This window comes from Prinia subflava, chromosome 2 (genome assembly GCF_021018805.1).
Source record: "Prinia subflava isolate CZ2003 ecotype Zambia chromosome 2, Cam_Psub_1.2, whole genome shotgun sequence".
Lineage (NCBI taxonomy): Eukaryota > Metazoa > Chordata > Aves > Passeriformes > Cisticolidae > Prinia > Prinia subflava.
In genome coordinates this window covers 76,524,944-76,542,448 of record NC_086248.1, presented here as the reverse complement: position 1 = coordinate 76,542,448, position 17,505 = coordinate 76,524,944, and the positions used below count along the sequence as shown (strand labels likewise).

At 35.7% G+C, this 17,505-nt stretch overlaps 1 protein-coding gene across 6 annotated transcripts in view; it reads left to right on the top strand.

Moving 5' to 3' along the window:
- PACRG (parkin coregulated) overlaps nucleotides 1-17,505 on the top strand; it is a 246,235-nt gene that overhangs the window by 107,217 nt on the left and 121,513 nt on the right. For 4 of the 6 annotated variants that reach the window (XM_063390628.1, XM_063390629.1, XM_063390630.1 and 1 more), the window contains exons 4-5: nucleotides 1,940-2,111; nucleotides 11,606-11,755. In XM_063390628.1, coding sequence (XP_063246698.1) covers nucleotides 1,940-2,111; nucleotides 11,606-11,755 — 322 coding nt within the window. Of the gene's footprint in view, nucleotides 1-1,939; nucleotides 2,112-11,605; nucleotides 11,756-12,846; nucleotides 12,879-17,505 lie in introns of those variants that run through there. The other 2 variants (XM_063390632.1, XM_063390633.1) reach the window with 2 other exon arrangements.

The following is a 17,505-nucleotide window of genomic DNA, read 5'->3' as shown; positions in this document are numbered from 1 at the left end:
TATTTTTGTTACTTAATTATTTTGTTATTTTTGAAATTTCTCGCAAATGGGTCCTGGCATATTCATAGAATTATATAATCATAGAATCATTAAGATTGGAAAAGACCATAAAGTCCAGATGTCAACCCAGCACCATCACCATGTTCACCACTCAACCATGTCCTTAAGTGCCATAGCCACACATTTTGAACATTTCCATGGTTGGCAACTCCACCACTTCCTTGGAAAGTCTGTTCTATGCTTTACAACCCTTTCTGTGATGAAATTTTCTGGAACAGCTTGATGCCATTTCCCTGGGTTCATACTGACTATAAAGGCCTCTGATAAAGGCATCCAATATTTTTTTTTTTTTTTTTTTTTTTTTTTTTTTTTTTTTTTTTTTTTTTTTTTTTGTGAAGCAAAAAGCTAATAATAAAAAAATTACAGAGAAGCAAACAATATATGATGTTGAAGAAACAAGGTATGTGAGTTTCCTTTGTTCCTTCTCCTGCATGATCCGCTATTGGGACTTGATTTCATCCACATAGCTGGATAGGTATTATGCAATTGACCTTTTAATCTCCTGTAAGAGATTAATCAGTGCATGTGAGGCTGTGTTGGTATGTCATTGGCACTATGTCTGCCAATAGCGAGGTGCTCACAGCAAGTGCATAATACTTGCTTTCAAGTATCAGTTCCAGTTAATTTTGATTTGCATGGATTGATCTGTTTCAACATGAAAGATTGAAGTCAATAGCTAAGGTGTGCAAGATCAGGATTCAGATCTACTCAGAGTCAAGAGGAGAAAAATTAACCATGGCCTCAAACAGAGAATTTATGTGCTATTTCCTGACTGTGGGATTTACAAAAGAATTGTACAGTTCTGTTCTTGGCTGCTTTAGTTTGGAGTTCCACGGTTGAAGTGAGACTGTGATTCCTGTTCTGAAATCAGTGGGTGGGGTGTTTTATTGCTTAACCTGGCAAATTTTGTCTAGGATATTTGGAGCTTCAGTTTGGCCTATGTGACAAAGCTTGTTAGGTGTGAAGAATCTTACCTGGATACTACCAAATCTCACTGGAAAAACTGGATAGCAGCTAAGCAGTGTTTTAAAGGTGGAAGTGCATTCTTAAAGAGATGGATTGGTCTCCAAGTGATTTGGAGGATCATATTCTTTTCAGAGAAAATGCACTGCTGTTGAGTCACTTCTCAGCTGTATTCAGAGTTTTGACAGGCCATAAACAAACTTCTGATTGTCCCTGGCTAGCCTGAGTGTCTGTGGTAGAGTCCTAATGAGTAAAAGATGGAAAAGGGAAGAAAACTAGAGTGCAAAATCCCTCCATAGCTTGTTAAGATTAGCATACTTTATATTTTAGGATTGGAAGGAAATTCCTATTTAAAATAGGTATGTATTGTCTCTAGATTTTCTTCACAGTAGGGAACCATGGAATTTCCTTATAATTCTGCTCTTGAAATTAATAGGAAATAAACTAGGTCAATATTCAACAAATTAGGGAATTATGTACAAGTACTAATATTTGTGCTGTGATGGATATTTGTTGCTTACAGGATTCTTTTATTTGTTGTTTTGAGAGTCCAAGTGAAGATATATAAAATTTTGTTGAAAGAGGCCAAGTGTTCTTAAAATGAATGGTTTGATTCCTATGAGTAACTTGCAAAATAACGTGTGTAAGCAAGAATATAAGAATCTGGTACTGACTTATCAAAAAGTGAAAATATATGGGAGTGTATTAACTTCCATTCTCTTCTTTAGATCTAATATTTCTGTATTTTAATATCTTGTCATAAACCATATTTAGGATTCAATATATTCTGCAGTGATAAAAAATGAATTATTATTTACTAAACATGCCTGTATAGGTGGCATGAATTATCTGTTGGCCTGATCACATTGTATTAATACTGAAAAATTGCATTTATCTGTTTATTTTGTATTTTCAGGTAGAGATTGAAAATCTGGACTATCATTACTTTCTTCCTTTGTTCTTCGATGGGCTTTGTGAAACGGAATTTCCATATGAGTTTTTTGCACGTCAAGGAGTCCATGACATGCTGGAGCATGGTGGAAACAAGATTCTTCCTGTTGTTCCTCAGCTCATTATTCCAATAAAAAGTAGGTGAAGATGTGGGAGAAAAATCCATAAATTGTATTTATATGATGTAAATTTTTGAAAAGTTGCTAATTAAGCTGTAAGACATGACAGCCTGAACATGACATGAAGATTATTGCAAATGTTAGTAAATTTTAAGATAAAATGTTCATTTTGGGGGAAAATTATTACTTTTAATTTTACATTTCCTATAGCAAATGGATCAGAAAAGCTGTAAGTCCTTTTGCTTGCTTTCATTAGTCTTCTGCAACTCTCAGATTCCTGACTTCAGGGTTCCCCAGTGTTCTCTGCAGGAAATACACATGCAGACATAAAGGCTGAGGGAGCCAGAAGTTTCTGCACCTATTATTTCTATGAGTAACATCAGGGTCATGCAACACAGTGTATGGAAGCACCTCCTCTCCTTTCAGAGGCAGTGAGCATGCTGCCATTCACATTTGTTTTGCTGACAATGTTTAGGAGTTTTCAACCCCTGCACACATAAAGTCACCAACTGTTCCAGCTCCCACACTGTGACCTTTGCTAACGCATTGTTTGTGGAGCAACTTGGTGATACGCTCTAGATACATCATCTAGATGTGTTAAAAAAAGAAAAAAGCCAAGGAGCCCAACTCTAAAATAAATATAAAACATTTTTAGAGTGGCATTACTTTTAACGTCAGATGATTTCAATGGTCTAATTTATAAATGCATTGCCACAAATGAAGAAACAGTACAGCATAGCACAGACATTGGTGTGAATCAGTAGAAATGATCAATAGGAAGATCTTCATCTAGCTTTGCTAATGAAGATAATAATGTGAAATTAAACACTTAAATGTCTTGGATCACCCACTTGCCAGAATCTTTTCTATTCTGTGCTGTGAATCCTAAAACAGATGTGTAGGCAATCTGAATTAAGACCTAAAAGCCAGAAAAGCTCACATCTTTGCACTTCTAACTTCAAAGAAAGTATTGTTTCTACACAGTTCCAGTCAGCAGACCAGTTCTTCTGATTGAGTTCAAAAAGAATAATCTCCATCCTAACGAACACTGAAGTTTTCCTTTTTGAGGCTTTTACCATGCTGTTAAACATAACTTCTGTGATACAGTAAATCAGGAACACCTTAAACTTTGTTAAAAATATTTCATTAAGGAAACTGAGGGATTTTGTGAGTCAGATCTAGAGAACTGAATAGAACATTCCTCCCTCAGTGCTACCTACAAGTCGTTTTTAATGTTTAATAAATTTCCAAATTAAACTGATTTCTGTTTTCTTATTGCTCACATTCTGTTTACACCTGATTTCTGGTTTTTTATTGTTCATTCTATTTGCATAAAAAATGTTGTCTTGGACTACAGTATAGTTAATTCTCATTTAATGGCAAATCAGTGTCACTTTGCATTTAGATATGTAAAGAATGTGTTGCTAGCAGTTGTTCTAAATACAGTTATATTTCTCACATATCTTCACTGTATTTAGGAGTATTTAATAACTGTCAAATACTTCCTTTCACAAAATACTGCAATATTTTTATAGAATAAACATAGTTTCCTGGTCTGTTGTCATTTTCTTTCTGCAAATCATGTAAGTTGATTTCTATCACCTACAGAAAGTAAGTTAAAACTCTAATGTAATTGTAATTTTCCTCCTGGCTAACTGTTACTCTTGAGAACCAGTTCTGTTTATTAAGATCACAGACCAAAATATAAAAGTAAACAAGTGTGCTTTTATAGACTTTAAATGCTTTTAAAGAAAGCAAAGGTCTCTGATTTTTTTTAATTGTCCTGATGTTCAAATACTGAAGCATTTCCCCTGCAGGTTTCATCAAGCAGTACAAGTAATTGCAATTAGGTTTATGTTAGATTCTTCTGCTCAAAACTGGTCATTTCAGGTATTTTCAAATGATATAGGAAATGGATCCTTTATTACTCCTCTTTACTCTTGTCTGTGAGGAGAAACTGTTTCTTATTCAATAAAGATCTCATCCCTGTTTGAAAAGTGAAATCTGCAATTAACATCTCTGACTTTTAAAGCTGGAGTTAGAGCTATTCTTTACTGAATTTATAAATGTATTAATATTTAGCATTTATTGGTAATGAATTTCATGTGCAACTTTATCACCCAGATGTTCTGTACTATAAAGTCCTTTTACCGTTCTTCAGAGTCAGTCCTTGTCTTTAGCGTCTGGAATAACTTGATATCATCAAAATTTTCGTTATCATCAGTAAAAGCTCTTCCAAATCACCTATGGATTAGTGAAAAACATGAACTTCATCATGGATTCTTGCAAGGCCCTACTAGTGATACTCCTTCTCTGTGATCATTTATTGTTGTCCTCAGTTTCTCTAAGTCTCTCTAAGTCATTGTTTATTTCTATGGAAACCGTGGTGGCTCAGTGAGGGACCGTATCAAAAAACTTTTGAAAGTCTAAGGACACTATTATCAGGTTTTGCTTGTCCGCATTCTTCTTCTTCAAGGATCTAGAGCATATTTAGAATGCTATATTAAGTTTTGCAGTACAGATGCCAGTACTACTTTGATTCCACAGATCTTTTTTGTAAATGGCATCACATTTCAGACCTGTTTTTATCAGGAGGATGGGTACTCAGTGCACTTTTAGTATCTTAGCACAGAGGAAGGAACATCTAGGAATGGATAGAAACTGTAGACTAGCATAGTCAATGAGCAGGTTTTTTTGACTCTCTTCTAAGTATTCTTTATACTATATAATTAAACTGAGCTCACAAATGTTAATAGAATTCAAGCTTTAAAGGAGCTGATCTAGTAAAATGCTACAACTGGAAGCACAGCTAAAGCTGAAAAAAGCCACTGACTTTCTCTTCCATATTCTGCTAGATGATGTTTCTTGCAAGCATCGATGTTTCACTTATGGATCTGAGCCTTTTCTGTGCCTTAGACTTTGACTTTACAAAAAAAAGTCTTTGATGACAAAATTGGCATAAGGTTTTCATGCTTACCCCCTGTTTCTCCTTTCTATCATTCCACTATAACACATCACTCTTTCAGTTGTACAGAAAGAAATTTTTGGGCCTCTGTATTGTTATTTGGATCAGGCTCTTACCGGACTTCTAAAAAGTACAGAACACAATGTTCTTACTCTGGTTTTTATTCACTCTTGATTGAAACACTGTGTTTTGTAACAGTCTTCATTAGTGTTCTGTAAGTTTGGCATAATACTATCATATAAGTACAAGTAGTTAAGTTTTATGGGTTTTGAAGACTTTGAACGAAAGTTTGTTAGAGAAGTATGTATCACATTAATCAACTGCATTTTAAGAACACTGAGTCTGTGAATTTAAAAGAAGCCCCTCATCAACAAGATTAAGTAGATCGCAACAGTCAAGCATTTTTATCCTGAGTGCTTGTTACCTCACAGGATACCTATTCTATGTATCTTGTTCTACTTCAGGCAAAGAGTTTTCTAAAACTGTTGCCTCATTTGCCAATTGAGTGAGAAATATGAAGGAAAAATAAATTGGTTTTAATGTTTGCTGGTGAGACCTAAATAGAAAATGATTCTAAGGATAGGTTCACAGGTATATTTGAAAAAGTAGTTGAAGAGAATTAAATTATCAACATAACTTTTAGTATAATGACCAAAATTTAAAGTTAGTATGTAGAGAAGAGACAGAAGTTTAGGAAAAGGGATTTGATTCTATAAAGCTCAGGATATCAATGTGCTGTCTGGGAGAGAATGTTCTGATTGGATCTCTTCTGTGGAGCAGACATTGTGTCATGAAAAAGATCCACTGTGTATTGTGAGAAGTGCTGTCATGTTTCCTGGCTTATAGAATCTATCAATCTCATCTATCAGATGAGAGCTGTGGCTTCTGTTATAGACAACATCTGGGATGGAGATATGATTTTCCAAACTGCCACATAAAAATAAAAAATATCAACTGATGTAACTTCTGGGTCTTTTCTTTGAGATTTTAGAGGTGTTCCTCAAGAAAAAGACTTGAATGTTTTAAAATAATAATTTCTATTTCTTTATATGTAAACATCTAGCTAAATGGATAAGCAACCAAGTGGCATCTATCTTAAGGGAAGTTTCTGCTCTTAATGGAAATTAACAAAAAAACCACTAAATTTACATCAATTTACACAAATTGCCAATAAAATATATCTGAAATTAAAAACACAGTGAACTAACATTCACTGAAGTCAATGAATTGGTTATCTTATAAGGTCTCATTGCTTTAATAAAGAGCACTATGGTGTTTTAAATATGCTTTCAAATTTCATAATTACCTCTTATTTTGGCTTTGAATGGTAGAAACAGAACAAACTAAGATACTGAGCTTTTAAATCAGAAATTAAGCTGCATAAGGTCATGGTAAAATTTTCTTTTTTTTAAGGAAGTTATAATGAACTTCAGAAAATATTTGTTTGGAAAAGCTATAGCAATACAAAATAACATATGTTTGAATAAAAAATACTTCATTATATATTCAACTGAGCAATTATTTAAGCTGGAAGATTTGGAGTATCCTAAATCAGAAGCAAAATCTTCCAGTTGGTACCATTAAAGTAGAAAACATCAAAACTACCAAGTAACAGAGTCAATTTAATGGGTTGGAGTTTTTTACTGCTTAAGAGAATGTTACGGTAGTCTAAATGACCAAAGAGGAATATGTACCAATGAGAGAGGAAAGTCCTCTCAAAACCCTTTAGGGAGCAGAAAGGTAGCTTTAACTGAGAAGTAAACCAGTTGTGCACTTTGCTGTTATTGTGAGGCTCCATGTCTTACAGCAGACTTCTAGGTCAACAGACGACAGTCCAGAATGTTTTCTGAATTGGAATACTTTGGATATTATACATCTTTCCTTCATTTGGGCTGTGTAGCTGTAGTGTACCAAGATTTCTAAATATTCTGCTTTATGCCTGTGTAAGGATCCTAGTACTTCCTTCAATTTCTGTTAACCTCTGGATAGCACTTATATTTTCCAGGGTACTGGAATGCACTTTTTTTGTATACTGCAGTAATATTTTCGTCCTTTTATTCTTGTGGGAGAATGTTCTGTAGTGATGGTAATACACAGATAACAATTATCAGATTTTTAAAAGATAAACAGATATTTGAAAGTGGTGTATCTTTGGGGCAGGGACTGCCTCTAATTGAATATTTATAAACTGCTTAATATAATCAAGCCAGGAGCTGGTTGACTTCTATGCATGGCACAGTCCAAATATTTAAGAAGAATAACAACAGTTCTGTAGTTATAATGATCTTTTGATATTTACAAGTGTTTTCCTAACACACAATTTTGATTTCTGCAATTTGAAGGGAGTGAGGCTCAAATCAAAGTCTGTTTGATTCTAGCACATCAATCTGCAGCCATACCTCTGCAGGCTGCAGTGTGTGCCCTTCTTTTATACCAGTACCAGGCAGCAGTGAGCACAGCTGTGGGAGGTGCACCCAGGCAGAGGAACTCCTTAGCTTAGTGACAGAGCTCCAGGAGGAGGTGGGTAGGCTGAGGAGAGTGAGAAAGATTACTGATATTGTACCCTGTCTTCTCTGAGAAGACACAGGCAGACACACAGGTTCCCTGTCCTTCCTCCACCTGGGAAAATGGAATGACTCAAGGGACAGGGGGCAATGGTGACAAGTTCCTTTGCTGGCACCACAAGCACATCTCCTCTGGGACTGCTCCAGCTTCCCAGGTGCCCTAATACAATAGATACAAGACTCTGCAAGTGGTACCAAACAGCAGCAAGCATAATGGTTCATCTAGCATGAAGATGTCACAAATGTTAAGTTAACCTTTTCCCTGCATCAAAACTGCTTTCATAAAATAAGAGTCAACTGGTCATTTTAATGGGACGGTGCCATCAGTAGCTAACAGAAGGCTCAATATGCAGACTGGACCCACTTCTTGGAAAAGTCTGATGCCTCCCTGGGGTCCACAGGGATTAAAGATGTGAAGAGAAAGCTTCCTCCCCTCGGATGGCCCTCAGATTATTACCCATTATTTACTTTTTAGGCATGCAGTGATGAAGTCCAAACAAGATGTCTGAGGACAACCAAAATTTCAAGGCTGTGGGACAACTGGTTAAGAGATCAGGAGTGGAAGTAGTTCTGTCCTCTACCCTTCTGATGGCATAGAATGATGAGGAAAGAAGTAGGAAGAGCCAGCAGATCAGTATCTGGCTCTGAGGCTGGTGTCACTGGCAGGATTTGGAGATTTTGGATCATGGATTGGTTTAAATGACACGAGGCCTACTGGTACCTGTGTCAGAAAAGGAAAAGGATCTTTGCACAGGAGTTAGCAGGGTTCATTGAAAGAGCTTTAAATTAGATTTGAAGGGGGAAAGGGATCAAACAGGGCTCATTAGGGATAAGCCTGGGTGCAGCATGTTACTCTTCGAGGGACAGTGCCAGAGAAGCCCTTCAGTCATGTTTCGGTAGTGGTGGGGGATGGAGATCCATGTGGGTGATGTGATGACTGAAGGCCATCTTGGGCACAGTGTTCATGTAAAGACAGACTTTTCAATTATCAAAGTAAGGAGACAGGTCAGCAGAACTGCTGCCTTGGACTTGGAGAGGGCAGACATTGGCCTGCTCAGGAGCATGTTTGCCTTGGGAGGCAGTCCTGAAGGGCAGTGGGGTCCAGGAAGGCTGGATGTTCTTCAAGGAGAAAGTCTTACAGGTTCAGGAGAAAACTGTCCCCATGTGCTGAAAAATGAGCCAGCAGATGGGCCTAACTGAACAGAGACACTTGTCTGGAATTCAGGGGATAAAAAAGAGTCTATGACCATTGGAAGAAAAGGCAGGCAACTCAGGAAGACTAGAAGGTTGTTATAAGGTTTTGCAGGGAGAAAATTAGAACTCCCAAAGCTTAAGTAAAACTTAATCAGGCTACTGCCATAAAATATAATAAAAATGTTTCTATAACTATATCAGAAGCAAAAGAGGGCTAAGGAGAATCTATCTCCAATCTTTTACTGGTTGTAGGGGGAAGCATAATGAAAAAGGATGAGGAAAAGGCTGAGGTACTTAATGCATTCTTTGCCTCCACCTTGAGTTGTAAAACCAGTTATTCTCAGAATACCCTGAATACCCCTGAACTGGAGATAGGGATGGGGAGCAGAATGAAGCCCCCACAATCCAGGGAGAAATGGGCTGGTACTTGCTGCTCCACTTGGACGGAGACAAGTCTATGGCATCAGATGGGATCCATCCGAAAGTTCTTCCTAGCCATTTCCACTTACATGACATACTCTACATGACATGACATGCCTGGAAATAAGGTTCCTCATAGTCTGGGACAGCTTCTATAGTCCAGAAGTACAATTTCTGGGAGTGGGTACAATTTGTTACAAATTAGGAAGCAGCAATTTCTGTCAATGATAATTTTTTTTTATCCGTTAATTAATTGTGTGTGTATGAATAATTAATTTTGCTAATTTGTAATAATAAAATTCAGTATAAAAACTCATGCTTGTATGCATGACATAACTATTGTACTGAGAATTAACACTGTTAGTGACAATTTCCCTATAATTTAGCTATTATTTATGTGTGTGACAAGTTAATAGGGAATAAATCTATACGTTGGAAGCCCAAAACTTCCTCTTCCAACCACTCTTTCATGAAAATGAGTAATGAAAATGAGTAATTTCTCTCTAAAATACTCTGGTAGGAGTATTTTCCTACCAGACACTTGGACCCAATCTTTAAAATTGTATCTGGGTGTCTCTCTTCACTAAAGCAGCCTTAGATCATCTATCCACAAAAGAATAATTTGAAATAGCCAGCCTCTTTGCTGGAACTTAATGTGAGCATACTGCATTGCTGGGCTTCCTGTCCACATATTATTATGCTCAGAGACAATATGAAATTAAGTGCAGCCTGGTGACTATAGCAGGGACTATTGTAAAAAATAATAGATATGAAATTCAGTCTGTATTTTCATTTAGCAGTACTCCTTTAGCTTGTATGAGGTGTAATAGTACCTTTATATCTTGGGCTTTCTGTTTTCCAGCAGTAGGCTCAGTATGATGTTCACAACCATGCCAAGAGGCATGAAGGGACATTATTAACTAGTTGTTTTTCTGAGAATTGTCTCTGTCCATTCACAGAACCAATCTGCCCTGCCCTTGGTTTGGAGATTTAGCTCTAATTTTTAACATTCAGCAGGCATGGGATAAGCAGCAGAAGCAGATGGGATACGATGTATTTCCTTGAAGAGATAGAAAAATTGACATTGCTTCTTTGTGAAAATATTGCTTCATTCCCCACTGAAATGACATTCCTGTGCACTGGTAAAGCTCAGCACAGGAAATACTGAATCATAGAATTGTAGAACCATAGAATGGTTTGGGTTGCAAGCGACCTTTAAAAATCATCTAGCTCCAACACCTCTGCAACAAGTAGAGACGTCTTCGATCCTAATACCTCCATTTGAAGAGGCAGTTCTTGAAGAAGTTACTAATAACTCCTCTTCAAATTTTATTGTGTTCTTTGCTACAATTTTTTCTAAATGATTTTACTTTGTTATGGTGTCTTAGATCCCATATTTATATATTTCTGTGTTTATAAAACATAGTAATGAATATGAGATCTTTTTCAGTTCTGTCCCAATGCAATGATGTAGAAATCTATGTAACCAGGCAGAACACTGGAGTATTAGATTGATATACAAAACCATATCAAATTTGACAACCACTGACTAATTTATCCAGCTGCATAATTTCAGATATACTTTTATAAATAGATTTTGCAAGGAAGAAAAATATACGTATTTCAAGCATGACTCATTTTTAATTACAAGTGAGAATGCAAAGTATTTGCTTTTAGTAAAATTAAAAGAGAAGAAACAAGAGGTCAGGTTTTTATGAAATGTCATAATGTCATAAGATTAGAAGCATGACACTGAAAGCTAAGAGAAACATCTAAGTAGGCTGGACAAAACCTTTTTTTTTTCCCCTGGAATGTTTTTCTTTTGAAAAAAGCCTACAAGGTTTGTTTGTGGGGTTTTTTTTCTATAAACATTTGTTTCATTGTAGTGATTCTCAGAATAGTAGGAATTGTCAGTTGAATGAATAAAATTATCATGAAATAAATGAGCACAAACATACAAACACCAATTGTTGCACTAGAATGCATCTGTTGTCAACCTTTGCAGGTTGTCTTGCAGTTGTATAGTTCCATTGGCCCAAGTGGTACTTACTGAACATTTATTTTTCATTTGTTTGGACCACGCCAGTATTATACAGGCTGTGTGAGGGAATAATGAGCTGCATTCTTTGGGTTACTGAAGAGTCAGCACAAATTGTGGGAACAAATAACAATCAGACAAGGCAGTGTTTTATAACATCAGGACTGCAATCCATCTTTGGGATCTTTCTAAGCTGGGCTAATAAAGGCCCACTTACAATTCCCAACAGAGTATAGTTTAATTAAATTTGTCCATTAGAGGACTCCTCCCCCTCCCTCTACATTTTAGAAATTAATTCTGCTTTCTGTCTGTTGTTCTTTTTGCGTCACAGATGCTCTGAATCTTCGTAACCGACAGGTCCTCTGCACCACACTGAAAGTCATCCAGCACCTGGTGGTGTCAGCTGAAGGGGTGGGGGAGGCCTTGGTGCCCTATTATCGGCAAATTCTCCCAGTCCTAAGCATCTTTAAGAACATGGATGGTGAGTTATCCTAACAGACACTGTGTCTTTCAACTCCTAAGGCAAAAAGGGGCTTGAGGCAGGGTTAATTAACAATGTAGTTAAGATTTATTACTGTATATAAACTCAAATCCATTTGGAGCTCTAAATAATGTAAACTCGCCCTCTTACTATTCCCTAGGGACGCACTGAAATTAACAATTTCATTTATTACTCCTTGCACGTACAGTTTATTTAACACAGTACAGAAGCAGTGAAGCAGTTCTATAATCTTCCAATAATTAAATTGTAAAGTTTGTAACAGTCTTTTGAATACATTAATAAATTGCAAAGGTTTTTTCCTCCCTCCAACACATTAGTTTAGTCCAGCTGTTTTATTCAATTCTGTGCTCTCCACAAGCAATTTGCTGCTACCAGAAGGTTTAGGAAAGATTAAAAATAAAAGTAGAGATCAAACTAATTAATTTGAGGGTCGAGAGAACCCATGTTGTAGAAGAATTTCAAGTTAGATAATATCGAGCAAAACAGTGAAGTCTGAAATTATTGCTGCACACTTAGCAGGTTTTATTATAGAGAAATTTAAAACTAATTTGTATGTACAGTTAAGTATGTGTTTTCTTTGTAGTGCAGACCTCACCAGTTTCAGTCTTTAATAACTGGTACTATGAGTTCTATATACTGTGAATACATTTACACCACAGTCATCAGCTGAAATCAATGAGATGTATATTTCTTTTGCCAAATTAATTTTTTAAATATTTTTTGGTAGTAAATCTATCTTACTTTCACTTATCTACAAAATTACAGACTTTAAAATTTCTATTATTGACTTGTGACCATATAGATGAAAAGAAACTAGTTCCTCACAAGCCTTCAAAAGACAGTTTTCATGAATTTCATGGCATTTTAATAGTTCTCTGCAGGACTCCTTCCTATTATAATTTCTGTTTGCATTACAACAGAATACAATACCTTATACTCACTCTTTACTAAGTATAAGATTCAAATCAGACTGAATAACGCCTGTTCAGAGACTGACTTGAAGGCATAAATGAAATTTACATTTTAGATCTGTTTAAACTCGTGTACATTTCTGACTTTGTTTTACTTAGTGAGAAAAATTCAGTAACACGGAATTTCACAAATGCAAGTTATTTCTGATGACAGCTGTGACTTTCCAGAAGTTGTGGGATGAAAGGTTATGAGTGAAATCTGTTGGCTGAACTTAAGCAATTTCAGTAGGACTTCTTCTGAGTTGAAGATTTCCCCCTAACAGATCTAATTACAGTATCTGGCACAAAGCAAGACTGTAAAAATTACTCTCATTGATTAATGGATATACCACACATGCTTTTTTCCAAATTTCAGCCTGAAGTAGCCCATAAATTCTCTTGACTGGGCTTTTCCACAGTGATTTCAGATGAATAATAGGGAAAATTCATGTGTAGCCAGGTACATAGCTTTGCAAGGCATTATACACAATCTAAATATATCTTCAGTTTTGATTGCATTGTGAGCAAAATAAAACATATTTTCAACATGTTTTCATGAGATCTGTGTTCTGTTAATTTTCACCTATATGAAACTACACTAAATCATTATATTTGACATTTAGGAACTAAAGCCCCCCAAAATAAATGAAAAACAGTAGTTCAAAATTAACTGATTTTATTAAGTCATTACTTTTTTAGAAATAAAAATTTTGAAACTTTAGTATTACCAGGAAAGAAATAGATGCTATTTGCAAGGCCTACCATGTGAAACTGTTCAGCTTACTCAGTACTTGTACGTGGATGACAGGGAATACCTCTGTCTCCTCCTTCCACAAAAAGATTATGTTTCATTCCTCCTTCACTGGTGTTTGGCAGAAAATGCAGGGTCCTTTCCTCCTCTTTCTATCTCACATAAGCTAATAGGCAGCTGAGGTGCAGGTGTTTGCTCCCAGTTATAAGGAAATTGCAGAGACTGATCTGGGCTATTTTCCTCACTATTTATTGATACAGGTGAAAGATGGGGTAAGTGAAGTGTACTTCTTTCTTCTTTTGTGTATACCTTTGAAAATAAGAACTGTGGTGCAGCTTCCTGGACTTATATGATTTGCAGTCTATTAAGTCAGACACTGTAGAAGTTTGTCCAGAATTATGCTAACTGGAAGAAGCCGTGTTTTAGTCATTGCCACCTCACTAGATCAGTATTTATCTGATGAAGGGAACTCTTTCCTAAATTCAGAATCTGTGAATACCACTCTCAGTAAACAAGCTTATAGCCAAGAAAATATTAAAAAGAAAAGAATCAAAAAATTATTGTTATAAAGTTAAGGTCAACTTACCTTAAGTTACCTGGTAACCAATTTAGTACAAACCAAAATCTTTCTTCATGCAGTGTTTGTGATGTGAAGCTCTGGAACTCCCAACCCGAAATTCTTTAGATACAAAAGATTTATACCTGTTAGGTGGAGGCTCAGAAATGTCATACAAAAGAATATATTGCTTGTTTAATAAAACACATGTGTCATTGCTATTGGTAATTTTTTGTAAATTATAAAAAAGGAGAGCATTGATGAAAAATAAATAAGGAATTTTAATCATTGAAAGCATATAAAACACATGTGAGTCACAAGATACAAATTTAAAATAAATCAATAACATCTAAGTTATAAATGCCCCTGACACAGTCTGTGTGAAAGCCAGAGGAGAGGATTCCATTAACTTCTGAAGAGTCTTGTTAGTGAGCAAGGGGCTTTTTGGTGCACAAAGCATATTTGGTGTGTCTGAATTTGTGCCCTCTCTGGAACTTAGGCCCTGACTTTCAGTAGATGTTTCTTTCCCTTGGGTGCCCAAGTGCCCTGTTGCGGAGCATTAAGACATAAAAGAGCAAAGTTCTGCTGGTGATGGTACCACTCCTGTCTTGAGAGCACCCTCACCGTCTGGCCAAGGTGTGCTCTGAAGCAGGGTTGAAGCTTTCTGCTGAAACTCTTAGCCGGAGCCATAAGGCTGGCAGGAGAGCAAGGGAAGGGAACATGAGTATATTCCAGTGACTGAGGAAAAGGGATAGTGCTGTGATACAGGAGCTCTTTGTCTATTTTCTGGAGACCGGGAGGAGACTGACAGTCTCCAAGCAAGCTTCCCGACATAGGGACTATTAGACCAATTTGCAACTATATAAGATAAGAAACGAAAAATGTTGTGATAATGCTTACTAAGTCATATTATATACTCTGTAATGCCACTGTAGTTTAAATGTGTAAGGTAAAGTACTCTTATAAAACTCATTTAAATCTTGTAAAAAGGGAAAGAAAACTCTGTATAGACACAAATGGAAGCTTTTTTTTGGATCACAAAACCATATCTTTTTGTGTATGTTATTTTCTAAGCTGTCTTTTATAAATCTATGAATTATCTAAATTGACATTAATAATTATCTATTATTAAAACCAAATACAATAAGTTGGTTGTTTTATGAAAGCAGACAGAAGAGAAAAATAAAAAAGAAAAGGAGTCTTCAGAGCCTGGAATATGTATTAGGGTACATTTATGCCAGAATGATATCTGAAACAGAAATCTATTCATTAAAAGTATTAGACTTTTAGGAACAGCAAAATTCTCCTGTTTGATTTCCTGACTGGTAAATGAAAATTTCACCTATTTAGTTTAACAGCTTATTTTCATGTTTTCAATTTATGTTATACAGAGAAAGAACAGTTTTGCAAATAAAATAAAGTTAGATGAAGCAAAAACATTATTAGTATTTACAGACCTCAAAGAGAGAATTTTGGGGTGCCACTGCACTGTGTAAGGTACTTCTCCAGCATGGTAATTTCATCTGTGACTTGTTACAGTCACTGTGAGGTAAACAGTGGAAGTAGGACAGACTGAAGATTATTTTGGCTGCAATAAAATTGCCTTGACACTATCAATAATTTAAAGCTAACATAAACTTTGGACAGTCTCTACCTCTGTAGCCTGTCCTTGAAAATAAAATTTTAGCGGTACGACTGAGAATACCTGAGGTAGCTGTATTGTAGCATTCAACCAAATGTGAAGCCACAAAGCAGAATTATACTGCATGCTTTACAGCACCTAAACACTTGGAAAAAAACATTCTCTTGTCTGAAAGGTACTTCACATACTTTGGAGAACTCTGTTTTACAAAATGCAATAATATTGCGTAGACTCTAAAGGAAGAGGCAGGACCTGAGTATTAAATGGCAAAAGCAAAAGACTGTGCCTAGAGGTACAAATCCTCCCTGTGTCAGAGTTCAAGCATCACAGGCAGTGATGCTCCTCCAAATGGTGCATAGTTATAGTAAGAACCAGCAATTATCCTTTAATGTGATTGAATATGCTCTAAAAAATTTTCTTGCTGAGAACATTTCAACTGTTTGTTTCTTCCTCTGGGAAATAAAAAAGTCCTTTCAAAAGTCAGTCTGGTTCTAAAATACTTTGCATTTTGTCAACTCTGTGTTCAGAAATCATGTTTCAGATTAAGAAAAAAACAAACAAAAAAACCCCGAGATGTCTTGAACATCAATGTTACAAAACAATGTATTTGAGTTTTTATAATTTCTCTTATATACTCTGAGATTTCAGACTATTCTCAAAAACTTCTCTCAGAGTTCCAGTGCTACTAGCTTTAGCTTTTCTTTTTTGTTGTTTTTTTTTTCTTTTAAACTAGAAATGGAGATTCACAGACACTTAGTGGATTCATGGTTGAAATTTGCATAAAAACCATTTAATGCCATAAGATTATTGATAAAATAAGCCATGCTAGTATACTAGTAACATAAACTGTATTCTACATCCACTTTTCACATTGTTCTTATACTTCATTTTGACACTTATTCTTCCTATTCCTATGCATATTTTGCAAGATTTTCATTATTTCTAAGCTTTCTTTGAATTCCATCAGTTATCATTTCTGAAATTTGAAAACATTCTGATGTGCCTTTAAGGATACACACTTGGAAGGAATAAGACCACCATGACAAGACAGATCTAAGTGAAAAAAACAGTTTTGATACATCTTCTGGGGTTTTTTTAATATATACCTTTAGTACAAGAGGATTCAGAATGTTCTGATTCATCAACATTTAATGAAAAATATTGTGGTTTTCCCAATATGGCACCTGCCGGTAAATCACCTTTTTAAGCACATGAAGACAGATTGATTGCACTCCAAAAAATGTTATTACCATACTAGTGAGAAGCAAAATATATTTTTGTCATTCCCAACTGTGATTAATGATATTATTTCAACAGGCTCTCTGTGAATTACAGTTCTAAGGATATTTATTTAACAAATATTCTTCAATGTTTTTAAGAACATCAAAACATTTCTCGTCTATGACATCCACTGATGGGCTTTTAATGGTATTTTTCAAAAATGTCTCAAATTGAATCTCATCTTGAAAGTAAAAGTCTCACAAAATAGTGCTTTATATTGTAATTGAGTAAGCAGGAAAGTGATCCTCAACCATTATCATCTGTTCTCTCACCTTGTTTTGCACCGATCAATCTCATTTTATTTCTATGACCATTCTTGCATATGGAGCTACAAAAATTCACTGGAACTCTGAAGCTCAGAAATTGGGAGTTATCAACATCCACCTGTATTGGAGCATTTGTTGCTTTAGTGTCCTCAATACAAATCATGTAATTTTAAGCTGATTATATAGTAAACTTCTAATGTGTAATCAATACTCTGTCAGGTACTTTCTAACACACTGAGAGAATCATCACACTTAGATCATAATTGCTGGGTAATTTCTAATT